This window comes from Anser cygnoides, chromosome 13, assembly GCF_040182565.1.
Source record: "Anser cygnoides isolate HZ-2024a breed goose chromosome 13, Taihu_goose_T2T_genome, whole genome shotgun sequence".
NCBI classification, from domain to species: domain Eukaryota; kingdom Metazoa; phylum Chordata; class Aves; order Anseriformes; family Anatidae; genus Anser; species Anser cygnoides.
The window spans coordinates 11,989,058-12,006,828 of record NC_089885.1 but is presented as its reverse complement, the minus strand read 5'-3'; the positions used below and the strand labels follow the sequence as shown (position 1 = coordinate 12,006,828).

The window sequence follows — 17,771 nt, the reverse complement described above, 5'->3', positions numbered from 1 at the left end:
CAAGGATGCTGAAGCCTTACTGGTAGATGTTTGAAGGGCAAGTGCTGTTGTGTCACTGTGGGACGCAGTCCAGACCATGCTTGTGTCAGAGGGAGATAGGTGAGTTCTGTTCAGTGTGTTTTTTCATGGCTGTGTTTTTCTCCTTCAAGAGAAGAGTGACTAAGTCAGGTAGATCCGTGTGCAAGCACTGGAGATTGCCCCTTCCAGGAGCATGCTGAAGCAGAGAAGATTCCAGAGAGTGCAGGATGGAGCAGGAGCTGGAGAGGAAGAGCGCACAGAGCTTGGGAACCTGCAGCTCAACAGAAAAATTGAGATCAAGGAGCCCTGACAGGATCAAGAAGCAGCCTGCCAGCTCTCAAACAGGATAGAAAGAAAATTCCTAGGGTACAGCTGGCTAGAAGTAAGATTGCCTCTGCAAGGGCCTAGAGAGCAAGGTGGGGGTTATAAATAACCCCTTTGTTTTTGTGTTAAGCCTTACTTAGTCACTTTCAATTTAAAACATTATTCTTCTGGTTTATGGTAAAACATGACTTTCTGAATATAAAAATCCTTTCTGGGGGAAGCTCGCTTTAGAGAAAATATAGGAGCGTATACATCTCAGATTTGGCTGATCTGGGGTCTGAACAGCCTGCTTAAAAAGTTCAAATTGGTTAATGATGATCGGATTATTTTTATAGTATGTATCAGAAGAGCCCTTCTGAGAGAAGATGCACAGATTTTCTGTCTGCAGACAGTAGATGAGGCTAAGGCGCAGTAAGATCTAGTGGCTGGAGCTGGGTGAAGTCGGGCTGGAAACAGATGCGTTTCTATCAGTGTATGTAATTAACCTTTGCTCAAATGTCCCAGAGAGATGATAGATTCTTTGGTTTGAGCATTGGTAGCAGCCTTGGTTGTCCATCTTAACGTCTGGTTCCTCATGACCCAGAAGCTGGAGAGGTGTATGCTAGGAATCATTCAGTGAAGATTTGTGTTTGTGGGTGTCTGTACAAGATCAAAAAAGAATGAAAACGTGTAATAGTATTGATATTATAATCATACATATAGTTATTAAATAACATAGTATAATGAGTTAGGGGCTGTTGACTCATATTTCTTCTCACACTTTGCTGATTTACAGTCCGCATCAAGAGTAATGTAAATGCTGCTCCTGGGCCAGGAGGGTCGGACTGTGCATTGACAGTGTGAGTCATAGGAAAATAAGGTCTGTTTGTAAGAAGCTGGGAGCTCTGCAGCAACGTATTGATGCTTTTGGATAACATGGAACTCTGCTCCTGGCTTCTTAAGCATACCTGGACTAAGACATTTAATACGGCAAAAATACTGCTCTACTCCCTTCTACTCTTGTATGGTCTGAAGAGTCTTTCAAAGCTTAGAACAACCACAAAAAAAACCCACAAACCAAAACAGTAAATACGTGCACAAGATGATGAATGTCTGGGCGGTAGAATAAACGAGTGTCTCTTTTTGTAGAAAGTAATTTAATTTTGACTGTTTTGACATTAATTTGCTGAATGATACTCATTTTTCTATCTGTTGCAGAGTATAATTTTGTGTTGCCCAAGCGCCCTTGTGTGGCATTACTCATTGACTGATAGCAGGATAAAGACTGGTTCCCCACTGGATCACCTGCCCATAGCCCCGTCGAACTTGCCTATGCCAGGAGGGAATTCAGCCTTTACACAGCAGGTGAGCAGCCTTCGGAACTGGGAGAGCTGGTGCTCCAGGATAATAGCTGCATCATAGCTCTTTCAAGATTTTCTTTTCACGTTGTGTGATAAGCGTGGTCAGAGGTGCTCCCTCACTCCCCAGGAATTAACTGCTCCCGTTCTGCCATAAGCAAGATAGTGGTGTACTTGGAAGATGGGCAAAATCTAACGTCAAGTGGAGCTACTGTCATATTCTTTGTTTTCTGATAATTTTTTACACAGGACTTCTAAGGCATCCTCTTGGATGTTTACGCAAGTCTATTGCTTTTAGGTTCGGGCGAAGCTCCGTGAAATTGAGCAGCAGATAAAAGAGCGTGGCCAGGCTGTGGAGGTTCGTTGGTCGTTTGACAAGTGCCAAGAAACCACAGCAGGTAACTTGCTGTAGGTTTAAGTTTTTCTGCCATGTTCCATATGTTACCCTGAGAAGTTTCCTGTCTGTTTCTTTGTTTTTCATACCTGCTGGCATTGGTGTTCACTGTCAACAGTGAAGAGAACCAAATGGCTCGTTTTCTTTCCAGTGCAAAATCTCGCATGGGTCAGTTTCCCTGGGTATAGTGCAAGTGTCTATTATTGGAAACTGGAAGTGTGTACCAGAGAACTGTAGTCCTGTATATGTGCCATGCTTTAATGTTTTCCCCCAACATCTGCTGTTGGCTATGGATAGTCAGGATATTAAGCTAGATGGACCCTTGCCTGACTGGTACAGCTTTCTTCAGGCAGTCTCCTGAGCAGTGAGCTCGTAGAAACTGTTTTGTTCAAGAGTTGTAGCAGTTGCCAAACATGAATTTCTTTTGTCTTCTCTTCCAGGTTTCACTATTGGCCGTGTCTTGCACACTTTAGAAGTTCTGGATAGTCACAGCTTTGAAAGATCTGACTTCAGCAACTCTTTGGATTCCTTATATAACAGGATATTTGGGCTGGGTCCAACCAAAGACAGTCATGAGGTACCTTGGGACTTTGCATCTGGGCCCTGGTCCCGGATGTGGCTGTGTTCTTGTTTATGTTCCCTGGTTACTGTCCTGTGTCTGGAGATCATTGACGAGGTAGCGGCCTATGGCCGAGAGATGTGATCCCCACTGAAAAGTATTTTGTGCAGCCGTAAGTTAGGGAGGTACTAAAGTTAGAACAGGGGGAGTCTGCGCACTAGTCTAAGTCTATGCTAAGAAATGTGCATAAGCCTGAGACAGTCCCCACAGCTGGCTGAAGAGAGTGACCAATTTATGATGGATAGGGCCACAGAGCAACTAGTACTCTGTTGGTTCCTAGAGGTGAGCTGCAAGGCTGGTAGTTTGCGTATTTGGTATAATGCTGTTGAGAAACTGTGTTTCACTGTGTGAAGATTGTCACAAAGATTGACACTTCATAGATGTGCTGCTGAAGGAGATTATTTTCTGAAGCAACACAAGCCTGCAGTATTGTCAAAGGCTGTGTTTCACCTCATGTCACAAAGCGGAGTCAAACAGACAAAGCAGGAAGACTTCACCTTGACGTCTGTGGTGCACGTTAGGAAGAGGAGGATGTAGCAGACTTCAGGCTGTGCTTTAGCTCTTGGTTACATCCAACCTGAGGCCTTAGGGCTGCTCACCTTTTTTGTCTGAGTCCCATTCTCACAATAGTGCTTGTATCTCCCCAGATCTCCCCAGATGATGATGCAGTGGTGGCCTTGCTGTGTGAATGGGCTGTCAGCTACAAACGCTCTGGACGCCACAGGGCTATGGTCGTGGCCAAACTCCTGGAGAAGCGCCAAGCAGAGATAGAGGCTGAGGTACGTTCTTATTCTTGGAAAGCTAGCAGCAGTAAAGCAGAGCAGAGGTTAACTAACTTCAGATTGTTGCAACAGTGAAAGGCGAAGGCAGATCAGCACGTCTCTTAACACTGGTACTGTTAATTACGGTGTTTGCTCCGTCTAACCCAAAGTAGGTCATAAATGTTGCTTTGTGTGTATTCCATTTCTTGGATGATTCTGAAGACAGGTGCTTGTGGTGCAGAAGTCCTGGCCTACTTAGAGACTATGAAGCAGCTTACAGAAACCTATGTGGGGGCTTTCCCGAAGTGCAAGCTAGGAATAATCTAGTGAAGGCTTCTTTTTTGAGTTTATGGACATAGAGTTTTTCCTCTGGGACAGTGGTTGGTACTTTTGTCTGTTTCTACAGAGATGTGGGGACTCTGAAGTCGTGGATGAGAAGGGCTCCATTTCCTCAGGATCCCTCTCAGCAGCCAGTGCTCCTGTCTTTCAGGATGTCCTTATGCAGTTCCTTGACACTCAAGCTCCTATGCTAAGTATGTAATAAGAACTTGTGCTCTCCCAGTTTCTAGCTTTCCCTCTTCTGCAAACTGTGAACTAGCATGCTATTCTATATCTAAATCCATTCTATATGTAAGTACCCAGATTCTCTCTCTGGCTTCCTTGCAATCCAGAGCATATCCTGGGGAGGGAGGGATAGCAGCCTGGAGGGCCAGGTGGCAGGATGATAGTGCAGAAGTACCTCTGTTAACAGAGTGTTGGCCAAGAATAAATGAGTATAAGCTAACCTGGAATTGATTCAGGCTGAGAACTAGAGGACGATTTCTAACTAGTAGGTGACAAAACTCTGGAATAACCTGTTGGTGTAAATACTGCAAATGGATAAACTAACGGGGGCAGGATTCAATTCTGAATGATGCGGGGGTCTGTGGTTTGCATACCCAGGAATGGTACCTCCAGTCTAAAATCCCATGCCGCTGGTCTGTGATACTAACTGGAGAGGTTTTCACTTAATTGCCAGCTGTTGAAGGTGGGTTTTCTGGTTCTAGCTTCTGGTATAATCTCAGAACTATGTATCAGTCGCTTACTACGTTGAGATCTCTAGAAACACATTTTCTGACTCTAGGTTAGGTGGCTTTTTAGTTTTACAGAAGAGCTCTGATAAGTACTGACCGTCTCTGCTGTCCTTTCAGCTGATCCTGGGAAGGAAAATGAGAAGGTGGAATTTTTTAACCTGGTGCTGCTATTCTGTGAGCTAATCCGACACGATGTCTTCTCTCACAACATCTACATGTGCACACTCATCTCCCGGGGTGATCTTGCCATGGATTCTCATGGGCCTCGCCCACCCTCACCCTTTGATGACCCTGCTGAGGAGCATGACAGAAAGGAGACAGAGGGTAACAGTGGCATCAAGCTAGAGGTGAGAATACAGGCACCATAGCTCTCATATGTGCTGTTTCCCTTGGTTATACTTTCCCGTTTATACCAGTTTTGCAGCCTCCTTGCTATTACCTGCTGGAGAATGTACCAGTGACTTATGCTTTTCATTCCCCTGAGCTATTTCCTTACCACTTCAGTTGCAAAAATAGAAGGCTGTGTTCTAAGTGTGTGGAAAGGTCCTGCAGAATGTAAAGGGGCAGACAGGAAAATCTTGCTCTGCTCAGAGCTGAGCAGCGTAGCATAAACTGCTGTGCAAGGCCTGTAGGTGATGTCAGGTGTTTGTAGTGTATTTAATTCCAGCTGGGTTTCTTTTGGGAGGTGCTATGGGTGTTGGCATTGCCCAACGTGGAAGTGGGGTGCTGCAGTAAATGAATCCTGTCTTGTTCACTGGTGTATCAGTGAGGTGTAAAGCTGCTCTGTCTGTTCCCAGGACACAGGTCTTTCTGAGCCCATGGACATTGACCACAACTCCAGTGCGCTCTTTGATGACATGGAGAAGACAGATTTTTCGGTATGTGTCTGCATTCTCCAGCTGCTTCTCAGTAAGTAGGTCAGTGTGTTGTACTGCGACCAGGGACGGCAGGTGCCTCACTTTTGTGTGAGTGCTCTCTCTCTACTGCAGAGCCAGCGTGCTGGAAGTGGCTAGCTTGTAAGGCAGCTGACGCTGTAAAAAGGTTCATATAATCTGTTCAGGTAAGTCAGAATGACTCAGGTTCTATCAATCAGAGTCAGTCCCTGTCACTCCTGGGATTTTAATTATCTTCTGTCCACTGCCAGCCCAGGATTTGGGCTGGGTAGGAAATGAGCTGTTTGGAAGTGGGTTGGAAATGGATGACCATAATAGCACCTGGAGTCTGAGGGTGGCCAGATGCTGTTGGCAGGGAGTTTCTTGATCCCATGAGAAAAGACACAGGTCTGCTGTCATTGTACTGTGGGGCCTTCAATACTTTTTCAGCTTCACAGTTCTTCATGATATTTGTGGGCGTAGATCATAATTGCAGAATGCTTTGAAGTACTTAATTTGTAATAAAAATAATTTGTGGTGATTGAAAATTCATGACTACCTACTTTTTTCCACCTGTTAATGGATTTTCAAAGGACTTGCTGGGTAGGTGTGATGCAGAGAGCTATATTGCTTTCCCAGGATCCTTACCTCTTCCGTGGAGGTGATTGCTCCCAAAATCCTGGGGTGTAGTTATTTATTTCCTCTTTTTTATTACGCATTATAAAATTTGAACCAGAAGCAGAAATGGAAATAGTGTCTTAGCACAGTGCCTTAGGTCAGTGCCCCAAGATCTGGATGTTTCCTACCCTCCTTCTTCCTGCTCCTTTTAGGCCTGAGCAAATGTGGCTTTTTTGCATTCCCATGTTCCCTAAATGCTTTTTTAAAAATCTTTTTATGCTTCCCTAGATGTTTTCTCCACCAATGCATTGCGAATCTAAAGCCAGCCCTTCCCCTGAGAAACCAGATCCTGAAAAGGAAGCAAAACCTCTGCTGAAGGACAAGTCTGCAGAAGGAATGCTAGCATCTCTGTACGACCAGCCTCGGCACATCCAGTATGCAACACACTTCCCTATTCCTCAGGTATGAGACCTGCTCATAACCCCTCTCCTGCTGCTGTCTTGTGCTCCAGTCATGCGGCTGCTGTGTTTCCCTGCTGCACTGTTGTAAGTCGAGCTGACCGGCGTTGAACCTGATGTCTTTCAGTACTGGGTGGGTGAGGAGCACAGTCGTGCTTTACTGCACTGCTGCAGGAGAGTGATCTACTTAAGGTGTCTCTTTGCTTACTCCCAGAACAACTTCTGAGATGAAGCTTTCTTTTTGCTTTTAAGAGGTCCAGATGTGAAATGAGATTAAGGCATTCAGCCTGATAGTTGCTAATGGAGTTCTCTCTCGGTTTCCCAGGAGGAGTCATGCAGTCACGAATGTAACCAACGGTTGGTAGTTCTTTTTGGGGTCGGAAAACAACGGGACGATGCTCGGCATACAATCAAGAAAATAACCAAAGACATTCTAAAAGTTTTAAACAGAAAGAGCACTGCAGAGACAGGTCAGTATTGTTTGAGCCACTCCTTTTTGAAAAAGGAGCCTTTCCACTTGGCTGCCTCCTTTGTCTGGAGTCTCGCAATGGAAGGATTTCATGTAATCTACAGTGCCTGGTTGGCTGTATCAGTCACTGACAGTCTGGAATGGTGCTCTAGTCTCAAATATACCAAGCAGCAAGTAAGAAGATCGATTTCCTTCTGACTCCATACGTTTAATTGAACTTATTTTCTTTAGAGGGCAATTAAGTCATAGCAAGTACAGAGCGAGACCCTGGCCAAAACATAGAATTTTCAAACTTTTTTTTTCTTCCACTTAGATCTTTGCACAGAAGCAAAGAGAACTTTGCCTATGAATGTTAGGCAAAAACCTTGATTAATTGTATTATGCTGGTATGCTTGGAGATTGGTGGATTTGGTTAGCTGTGTCAGTATCCATAGAAAAAATCTAATTTCTATCAGTTGAGAATCTGGCTACTTTTTTTTTTTCCTCTCTTGGTTAGTATGATTCCTGAAAGGCAACTTGAAAGTGGCATAAGGAAGATTCTTTAAAACATGAGATGCTCTGACAAACTTTGGGGCGAAACCATCTCCAGTCTAGAATAGCTGTTCTCAGCAGGGAGTCAGTGTTACTTTCTCTCCTGATTTAGATGTATCTTCCCTCTCCAAGGAGTACCTTCACTTGGGATAAACTAGGTGTTAATCATGCTGTCATTTTCAGTCTAGGAACTCTTCCCTCAACAATTTATTGTTTTGAATTCAGGATGGTCCTGTTCTTAAGGATGGGGACTTGGGCCCTTTGGCTGTGCTCCTTGACAGGGGCTGGTCTTGCTGAGGGACTGGCAGGTGTTGTTTGATGTGTAGTCCTCTTCTGATGAGGAAGGTAGCCTAATTCTGTTTGCTGGTCCTCCTAACTTTGCTAGGTGGAGAGGAAGGCCAGAAGAGGAAAAAGAGCAAGCCAGAAGCATTTCCGACAGCTGAAGATATTTTTGCAAAGTTCCAGCACCTTTCTCACTTTGATCAGCACCAAGTCACGTCTCAGGTATGAAACTTTAAAGACTGCTGTCTTCCTTGGGTCCTGATTGTGTCCCCTTGTATTACTGAGGGCAACTTCCTAGAGGGAAAAAGAGATGGAACTGCTGAGGGACTTCTGCAAGGGAAGATAGTACTGTGTGTCGTCTTGCGCTTGCAGGTATCTCGCAATGTCTTGGAACAGATCACCAGCTTTGCCTTGGGAATGTCCTACCACCTGCCTCTGGTACAGCACGTGCAGTTCATCTTTGACTTGATGGAGTATTCACTCAATATCAGTGGTCTTATCGACTTTGCCATCCAGGTAAGCACAGTGTGCTTAAGCATTTAATGGGATCGGTTTATCAGCTGAAAGGCAGAAGATCTGTGCTGTGATGCTTGTGTCATGGAGGTGGTCAGATTAGGTGGTCATTGTGGTGCTCCTGGGCTGCAGCTGTTTGGAATAAGTTGTTTGTGGCAGGTAGTCTCACATGTCCCTTGGGGGTTTATTCTTCCGGAGACTTCAGGATTGTCTTCAAAGGTTTTGCATTGCATCTCTGTTCCTGGCTGCAGCAAGGCCTGGTTCTGAGTGAGAAAGGGGGATGTCTTTCTCTGGCAAGCCTCCTGCCTTTCTCCCCTGGAAGGATCCTTGGCACGTGGCAATGCAGACTGCCTTCTGGATCCTGCTAAAATTCTGTTGGTGTTTTTGCAGGCTGTGACACTTGTCTTTTGAAGCCTTGCTATGACTGCTGATGAAATTGAGGTTATTAGCCTTTAAAAGGGAGGATCTCCCTCCACAAAGTGATTTGTGCTGGACAGAAGTACTAAAAAAGCTGCCTGCTACAATCTGTGGCCATAAACCAATCTCCGTCTGACACGCAAGCACTGACAGACCCTTTGTGAGACATTGTGCCTAAATATTGAGCACTAACTGTTCCAGGGTTATATTTCTAGGCAGAAAGTGCCTGCCAGTCCCTCTTCCTGGCAGGCCCTATAGGCTGTGGGTCTCGTGTGCCTGCTCCATCTCTGACCATACCTTACCCCTGTGGCTGTTGAAGGGTTTTTCTGTCATTGGGTGCAGTTGCTGAATGAACTGAGCGTGGTGGAGGCAGAACTGCTGTTGAAATCCTCCGACCTTGTTGGCAGCTACACCACCAGCTTGTGCCTGTGCATCGTGGCTGTGCTGCGGCACTACCACTCCTGCCTTATACTGAACCAGGACCAGATGGCTCAGGTCTTTGAAGGGTAAGGGAATATTCCCCGCACCACGTGGAAGGGGATTGTAAGGGGCAGGGATATATCTGTGTTCTAAAAGGTAGCAACATTGCGTCTGAGGGTTCAGCTCACAGAATTTGAGGGGAAAGGGATATGTTACCCAGTGAGCACTGTTGCTGTGGGCTCTGTGTGATGAGATGAGGATATTCCTTCAGATTTTCTTTTTGTGTTGCTGCAGCTTTTTTTCTTTCTATGCAGTCTGTGTGGGGTAGTGAAACACGGCATGAACCGCTCAGATGGCTCCTCGGCAGAGCGCTGTATCCTGGCCTATCTCTATGACCTGTATACCTCCTGCAGTCACCTGAAAAGTAAATTTGGGGAGCTTTTCAGGTGAGTCTGAGGCAGGCGGAGTGCAGCGGGTGCCTGTGAGTATAGAACATCGGTATAAGCTTTGCTTGTCATCTTGTTTGATGGGATTGTTCCTGAGATCCTCTCACTGGGGGCTGTAAGTCTTGGGAGGAGTGCTGGTTTTGCAGGCAGCGATGACCCAGTGTATTACCTTGGCTGTTAGATCTTCGGGTTCTTTGTTAAATTGCCTTCAGCAGTACCCTGCACTTCCACAGGTCTGTTCTTACTCCACTCCTAGAGTATAGAAGCAGAGAAGTCTTTTCCTGCCAAACTCTGCTGCGTTTGAGCCAAAAGCCTTGGCTGACCAAGCAGATGATCCTAAAGGTTGCTCTTTGCTCACGCTCAGCTCCCTGGTAATCTTTGGGCCACTTCTGAACCTTTGCTTGGTTCTGGGTTTGTTCCTGTGCTGTTCTCCACTCCTTGGCCTTGTTCTGCCCCTGTTGGCTCTTCAGGTTCCATCCTGCTGATGTTTCCCCATCTCTGGTCTGTCCTGTGGGCTCTGTAGCCTTCTGCCCTGTGCTTTCTCTTGGGAACTGTCCCCTGGCAGCTCCCTGTGGGACTCCTTCCTCGGCAGCACAGAGATGGAATCCACCAGTCTCTCTGGCTCTTTACTCAGGTGATCCTGTGAGCGGGCAATTGACCTCAACAGGTCTGTTTCCCCATACAGTGCTTCACTCTGTCTTCTTCCACAGCCCTTGCTCCCTATTAGTGTTTCCTGAGCAGGTATACAGCAGGTATGTCTAACCCTAGGTAGTACCCGTGTTAAGGGGCTGTGAGAGTTACTTGGGCCTTCGTGTCAGCTGGCTAGGCTCCTGGCTGCCGAGCACCTTTGAAGTTTCTCTCTTGACAAAATTGAGAGCAGGAGGAATTGCACTGGAGCTCTTTGCAGGAGCCATCACACATAAGGGAATGAGAAACATGATATTAGTGTAACTGAATTCTCAAAAGCTATTCAGCAAGGCCTTAAATGGCCACAGATAAAAGGGAATATCCTCTTGCAGGCAAACAATAGGTTAGAGATTGATACAAAGAGTAGGAAAAAGTTTCTTTTTGAGGGTGATCCCTCTCTGAAGAAGCCCTGCAGGATTCTGTTAGTGCTTGTGTTGTTCAGCGTATCAAAGGCTGTATGAGTGGCGACATCAAAACTTTTCATATAACTGTTAATCAGCATATAAAATTGAAGGTGCCTGCAAGTTAGTGGGGCCCAGTGATCATGACTGGATGATAAACTCACAGATGAAGCTCAGCGTCATTGTAAAAACAGCGCACGTAGGATTGTCCTCACTGCCTTGCAAACTCTACATAGTGACGGATATATGCTACCAATCAGATGAACTGTCTTGTACTTGTAGTAGATATGTCAATAAAAATATTCTCTGAATGTTCAGTAACAGACAAAAAGCAAATTAAATGTTAGGTATAGTTTCGAAAGGAATGGAGAACAGAACAGAGGCCGTCACTAAGCCACAATATAAATCACGGTGCGACTGTGCCTTGTGGTTTTGGGCACCTGATGCCAAAAAGCATGTGGTGGACTTAAGTCTAAAGGATGGTGAGTGGATGGATGACCAGTGGTTTGGAATTACATATCTACGAGGAACTGCTTGGTAGAGTGGGTCTCCTCCCTGTAGAAGAGAACTGAGGGGAATTGACAGAAGTTTTGGTTCATATGGAAAAGAAACTGAGTATTCAATATGTCTTATATTAAAAGCACAAAAAGATATGATTAGAAAATAACAAGGGGTAGGTTCAGAGCAAAAGAATGAACTTCATTGTTCTCATAGTTACCCATGGAACCCATTCCATGTTGTAAACACCAAAAATCTGCTGAATTCGAAAAGCAGGTGGACAAATTTGTAGGAGGATAATCTGTTGAGGTGAGTGTTACCTCTAACTCTGAAGGTTTCTGAGCCATAAATTGCAGCAGAGTCGGGAAGGATGCTGGGGCACTATTGCCACATACCTTCCTTGTTCTTAAGCTTTTATCTGGGCATCGACTGTCTTGGCACCGAAGTCTGAGCTAGGCGTTGCCCTAGCCTGACCTGGAATGCCCATTCTCGTGCTATGTTCGCTGAGCCCCGCCCCCAGTAACTTCCAGGTGCTTCCTGAAGAAAGAACCGTCCTCAGTCTTGTGGGAGAGTCTTTCTCATACAAACTGATCTTGAATCCCCACACGTTCTTGCCCAGGGCTGGGTTTATCTTACACAGGATTGCTTTGCTTATCGGAGTTCAGTAGAAGCAGGGTGTTTGTTTCTAATCTCTCTTTCCTATCCCGTTTAGTGACTTCTGCTCCAAGGTGAAGAACACAATCTACTGCAATGTTGAACCATCTGACTCCAACATGCTCTGGGAACCAGAGTTCATGATTGACACTATTGAAAATCCATCTGCACATAACTTTACGTACACCAACCTGGGCAAGAGCCTCAATGAAAATCCAGCCAACCGCTACAGTTTTGTCTGTAATGCACTTATGCATGTGTGTGTGGGGCACCATGACCCAGACAGGTGAGTGGCAGAGCTTTCATCGTTCTATTGAGACAGTAACTGTTTTAGGTGAGGGTAAGAAAGCTAGTAGCCCTTGCTTGGCTGTCTTGGGGTGACAGGAAGGAGGAGCCAAAGCTGGGCTGCCTTAGAGAATCACTGACCTAACTGTGTGCATGAGAAGCAACACCAACCCTCTGCTTTTTTGTTATTTATATATTTAACAGGGTGAATGACATTGCTATCCTGTGTGCTGAGCTGACTGGCTACTGCAAGTCTCTAAGTGCCGAGTGGCTGGGTGTGCTCAAAGCTTTGTGTTGTTCCTCCAATAACGGGACCTGTGGATTCAATGATCTCCTCTGCAACGTTGATGCAAGTGCAAACATTCAAAAGGGGGAACGGAACTGAAGCAGGAGTGGAGGGAGCCATCGGGAGGAGGCAGGAATGAATGAGGGATGGAAGCTGTGTCTTCTGAGGATGGGGGAAGGCTCTGAATGCCAGGGCTACCTTTTAGTGCTTGTTGTAGCCTGGGCTGATCGTGAATGTTGACCTGGGGTTATGGGCACCTCTACCCCCCAGCTCCTAGTCAAGCTGAGGAATTGCTGATAGAGGGAACGAGGCAGAGGCTGTTGTGATCACTGGCTGATCTCCTCTCTTCCAGGTCAGTGACTTATCTTTCCATGATTCCTTGGCCACCTTCGTTGCCATTCTCATTGCCCGGCAGTGCTTGCTGCTGGAGGACCTGATTCGCTGTGCTGCTATCCCCTCGCTCCTCAATGCTGGTAAGTGCATCCCTGCAGAAAGCTGGTCTTACTCCCAGTGCTAGCCCAAGGGGCTGTGCTTAGTGAATACTTGATGAACCCCATAGCTGTGAAACTTGCTTCTGATTCTTACTTTATAGCGTGGTACTTAAGAACTGAACACTTTGCTTTAGAGAGTTTCTGACCTTTTGTTTTCCATCAAAAAAATGGTTACGCGAAGGTTTTTCAATGTCTCACTCTCCGGAGTTTCTGTGAAGGCTGAAATAAGCAGAGAGATGTGATCAGCCACACTGTCTTGACCAGTGTACTCAGCTCTGAACGGCAGCAGTGCAGTTCCTGCTGACGGTTCGGGTTAGAGTTCTGGCTACAGCAGCCAGCTGACCTCTTGGGCCTACAGTGCCGGGGTCACCCTGCCTTATTCTGACACCAGCCTTCCTAGCTTTGCCCTGGGGGTTGCAGCATCCAGACTCTGGCAGGGTGAAGTTGGGAAGAGAGAGCAAGCAGAATGCAGCGCATGTCACTGGGAATAATACTGATGTATTTGCTCACTTGCATGTTAATTGCTGCACATGCTCTGTATCTGTAAATACAATGAGGCTGCTGCAGCTTCTCAACTGGCTGCTCCGGGGCAGTGCGCTGTGAATAGCTTTTGGATTGAGAGTCAGCTGTCCCAGTACTTAAGAAATCTCAGTTGACTGTTTTCTTTACATAGCCTGCAGTGAACAGGACTCAGAACCAGGGGCACGTCTGACCTGCCGGATTTTACTCCATCTGTTTAAGACTCCACAGCTGAACCCATGCCAGCAAGATGGCAGTAAGTGAATGAAAGTAGAGCCTTTCTTTATTGTGAAAGTACTGAGGCTCTTGCACCCCAAGAAAAGAAATGCTGGACCCTATGATTAGAGATGACCTGCTTACTTTGAATAAAGCGGGCAAAGCATGATAGACTGCTTTCTGCAGAGGACAAAGAACAATATCCTTCCATTTATGTCACTCTCTGGTAGCCTGGCATGTTGGGGGAGGAAGCTCTGGAGGCCAGGAACCCACCAGTAGAGGTGGCCTTGCTGTCACTAAGCCATTAGAGTAATGATCACTTTTTTTCTTTTTGTCTAGAGCTTTGTACAGCTTCTTAGCTTGGTGCCAGAAGCTGTTATTTTACAGCGCTCCCTTTTTGTCTGATAATGGAACCAGTCCAGGAAGCTCTGTTTTTGGCTCCTTGTCAGTATCCTGATAGCTCAGATCTCTAAACCCAGCCCGTATTCTAGGTTAGGGTACTGTTGGAGCTTAGAGTTCATGACACAGCCACTGCTCCCCATTTGGATTTCATGGTTCAGTTGTCACAGCATGATTGGCACTGTGCTGCATGAAGCTTAATTAAATTGACCCCATGTTACAGCTGGGAAAAGGACTAGCCTCAGGATTCTCTGAGCTTGATTCTGTGGTACTGGCTGGCACATAATACAGGCAGCTCTGAAGTCTGTGCCTTTCTCTCTTGATGAGTATTGCCCTTCCTTATTGTCCTCTTTGCAGACAAACCCACGGTGGGAATCCGTTCTTCTTGTGACCGTCACTTACTGGCAGCTTCCCAGAATCGTATTGTGGATGGAGCAGTCTTTGCAGTACTGAAAGCTGTCTTTGTTCTGGGTGTGTACCTGCTCGTGTTAGCCTGTACCTGTAAGAAGGTCTTCTGGGGCAGTGGGAGGCAGTACTGTATTGCACAGAGAGGAGATCTGTTTTGGTGGGTGTGTGGCTCATCTATCCGAAGCCCTCTGGCTGAACTATAAGCCTGCTTTTTGTATCTCTTAACTGCAGAGAGATCACTGGTCACAGGGAGCGTTCTTCAAAAGCTCAGGATGTTTTGTGGGTCAGGCTTTGGGTTTGGCATCAATGATTAAGTAACACTTGCTCTTTCCTCGTAGGAGATGCAGAACTGAAAGGCTCTGGCTTTTCCCACCCTGGAGGTGTCGATGATCTCATGGACGATGAGTTGGGTACCAGGAAGGCCGGTGGTCGGGTAGTAACTGTAGAAACAGCTAGCTTGGATATTTATGCCAAGTACGTACTAAGGAGTATCTGTCAACAGGTGAGTCTGTCCCATCCCTGTGCTTGTCCTTATCTCTTCTGCAGATAGGTACATTCCATGTGGCTGTCTGCAGATTGCGTTTGGCAGGTATTTCTTTGAAATATCAGTAAAGAACCAGCTGTGGTTCTGCCACGTGATGGCGCTAAGGATTGCCCACCATTGGGAAGGAAAAAAAAAAAGGCAAACAGCTGTCAAGAACTAGGTGTTGCAGTATGCAGGGACTGCACATCCCCTTTGCTCTGGCACTGGCACAGGGCTCGTGTCCAAGGAGGGGAGTGCTGGGAGTGGTTTGCTGAGATGTGTGCCGGAGGCAAAGAAGATAAGAATAAGACAGACAGCTTGTTGAAGTGATAAATGGCGCCTCTCAGAAAACAGCTTAAGTGTTGCTTGCAGCTAGGCTGTTAATGTATCCCTGGGCTTTGCAGTGCCCTGTTCAGTTAATTAAAGAAACAAAACCAAAAATCTTTTGCTCAGCCCCTAATCTGACAGCACCAGTATTTCTGTTCCTTTGAGGAAAATTGACATTTGAGGAACTGAAACCTGGCTAATAAGATACTTAGTTCCAGGCTGGAGTGCCTGTTACTACTACTGTATGAAAATGGGTGTTGAAGGGTGTCTTTGGCCGTGGTTACAAATTTATTCTGTCAACAGGGAAGATGCAGTGTTGCAATTTGAAGTGCACATTCCACTTAGTACTGTGTTATCCTTGTGCTTTGTGATGCTGTTGTTTTTGTTAAATGGCTCAATATATAGCGGCGTTACCAGCTGACCAAAGAAGAATTGGAGCTGCCTATTTAGGAGCACAAATACAGCGTACTTGGTGCTGCTGAAACCTGACTATAACATTAACAGAAGTAATTCTTCCCTTACTGGTCCCAGTCTATGTAGGAAGGACCCACAGCAAATAGAACGTGTATGGAAAGGAATAGCAGCGTGTCAGGTATCGTTACAGCAATGGTTGGCAGAACTGGTTATATAGGAACGAGTATTTGAGCAGACAACAGTGAATACCACCAATTTGTGCCAGAGCTCCTGCAGCTGTAAAGGCTGGGTAAAATAATACATTTATCATTAGCTCCTCCAGTGTGAGCAACGGATGCTGTAGAACTCACAGTATCCATTCTGAAATGCCTATAGGATGCCTTAAGCCATAGATGGTGATTTCTCAAACTCAAAAAAAAAAAAAAAAAAGCCGTATCTCATATTTAGGTATGTGTTTTATATTAGACATTGTCATGATGATGTAGGGAAAAAAAGTAGATTATAGAATTAAGTTAAAGGTTTCATAGGTGCTAATGTTTATAACCAAATTATTGGTCTGCCCTTTAGCCTATTCAGATCAGTACACGTAATGATGATTTTCCCTTTGAAAAGGTTAATTACACAGAGTCACAAGTGGAAGCCAAGAGGGAGGTTTGAGATAAAGCTGCTAACTTGAATCTGGTGCTTGGGATAGTAGAGTTGTCCGTAGTGCTTGGAAAAGGCGTTCATTGTGCTCTCCTGTGAAGAGAGATGAAGGACTCCGTTTCAGTAACATGGAGCCTGTGGAGGTGACTGTCCTATTTAAAGAAAAAAAAATCTTGGTGAGAAAGAGGCTGTTAGTCTCTTGAGGACAAAAATGGTAGTTGACTTAATACCTACTTGTAAGATTATCCCAATAAAGGGATAATTGCAGACAAGTCCCAAGGAATTCTTTTAGAAAGGTAGGCAAGTGGCAAAAAGGGTCTTCCCAAGGATGTGCATATTACATATACAAAGAAGCGAAGTTTTGAGAAGAATGATGTTAGTAAAGGGAATAAATATGATAGGCATTGGAGGAATTGCCAGATCCACATGTACTGGCAAAGCACAGTTGTATTTTGGGATGAGGTCACTGAAGACTTGAAACTCTTGTGAAAGCACAGCCTAAGTCAGAGACTGTCTTTCCAGTCTTCATGCTCTACTTAGCGCTTAGACTACTGCCTACTGGAAAGAGGGACCATTCCCAGCTTTCTAGGCTTAGCATCAGCACCTGTGCTTCATGAACTGGGTCCTCATCTCTCCTCTCATCTCCTCTGGTTGTCACTTCTCAGTGGAAGAATTATCTGATCCAGCTTGATACGCAGCTGCAGAAGTGCTTACATAGCAGTCCTCTGTAGATTTTAATTTTCATGAATTAGCCTAATTGATTTTCAATATGAAAAAATCCTGCAGTAATGAAAGCTGCAGGTTAACTGTGAATTACATAAAGAAGTATCTACCTCATATTTGTTTTGGAAATTGCCACCTGGTAATACGTTTAGAGGCCACCAACTGAAATTGACAGGCTGACAATAATAGTTTTCTGTCCACCTTCTCCTCATGATTTGTGGCCTTATAAACATCTTGTATCCAGTCAGTTATTTTCCCTTCCAGGCAGTGAGAAGCAAGGTGAATGTTTTTCACTGAGGATGGCAGTGTGTTTTCCATTACCATTTGAGAGTTAAGGGATGTGCTTTTCCTTAAGACACATTCTAGTTTAGCCTTAGCTGCAGCCCTGAATTATTTAATTTAGCACAGTCCTAGGGTTTTGCTCAAGAAATAGACTAAATAAATTTAAGTGATCCCTTCTGACCTTTGAGCCCAAGTGGCAATGTTGATAAAGCCTGGGCATGGCAGTGACTGTGTAGTGTTAAATCATGCTAATACTTCATCAAAAGAAACAGCAGCTACTGTTTTTCTCCATTGCTGATTTGTCAGAGTTGATATTTCCTTTGTCGTGATTGCTGTGCTGTGCCTGATGCCTGCTGAATCAGGATAGTGCAGTTCATGAAGAAAAATGATTATCAGGCATTACTGCGTACTAATAAGGTTCTTAGGAGTTTGTTTTCCCTGCATCTATCTGATACTGAAAG

At 45.3% G+C, this 17,771-nt stretch overlaps 1 protein-coding gene across 2 annotated transcripts in view; it reads left to right on the top strand.

Moving 5' to 3' along the window:
• The window catches only part of MED12 (mediator complex subunit 12), a 37,384-nt gene that overhangs the window by 6,824 nt on the left and 12,789 nt on the right, over positions 1-17,771 (top strand). For both annotated transcript variants that reach the window (XM_067004771.1, XM_067004770.1), the window contains exons 8-26: positions 1,540-1,686; positions 1,978-2,077; positions 2,514-2,650; positions 3,340-3,471; positions 3,860-3,986; positions 4,644-4,873; positions 5,324-5,404; positions 6,305-6,478; positions 6,800-6,944; positions 7,860-7,978; positions 8,129-8,272; positions 9,029-9,192; positions 9,421-9,552; positions 11,851-12,078; positions 12,282-12,426; positions 12,716-12,836; positions 13,528-13,629; positions 14,346-14,459; positions 14,735-14,898. In XM_067004771.1, the coding sequence (XP_066860872.1) occupies positions 1,540-1,686; positions 1,978-2,077; positions 2,514-2,650; positions 3,340-3,471; positions 3,860-3,986; positions 4,644-4,873; positions 5,324-5,404; positions 6,305-6,478; positions 6,800-6,944; positions 7,860-7,978; positions 8,129-8,272; positions 9,029-9,192; positions 9,421-9,552; positions 11,851-12,078; positions 12,282-12,426; positions 12,716-12,836; positions 13,528-13,629; positions 14,346-14,459; positions 14,735-14,898 (2,706 nt within the window). The remainder of the gene's footprint in view (positions 1-1,539; positions 1,687-1,977; positions 2,078-2,513; positions 2,651-3,339; positions 3,472-3,859; positions 3,987-4,643; positions 4,874-5,323; positions 5,405-6,304; positions 6,479-6,799; positions 6,945-7,859; positions 7,979-8,128; positions 8,273-9,028; positions 9,193-9,420; positions 9,553-11,850; positions 12,079-12,281; positions 12,427-12,715; positions 12,837-13,527; positions 13,630-14,345; positions 14,460-14,734; positions 14,899-17,771) is intronic.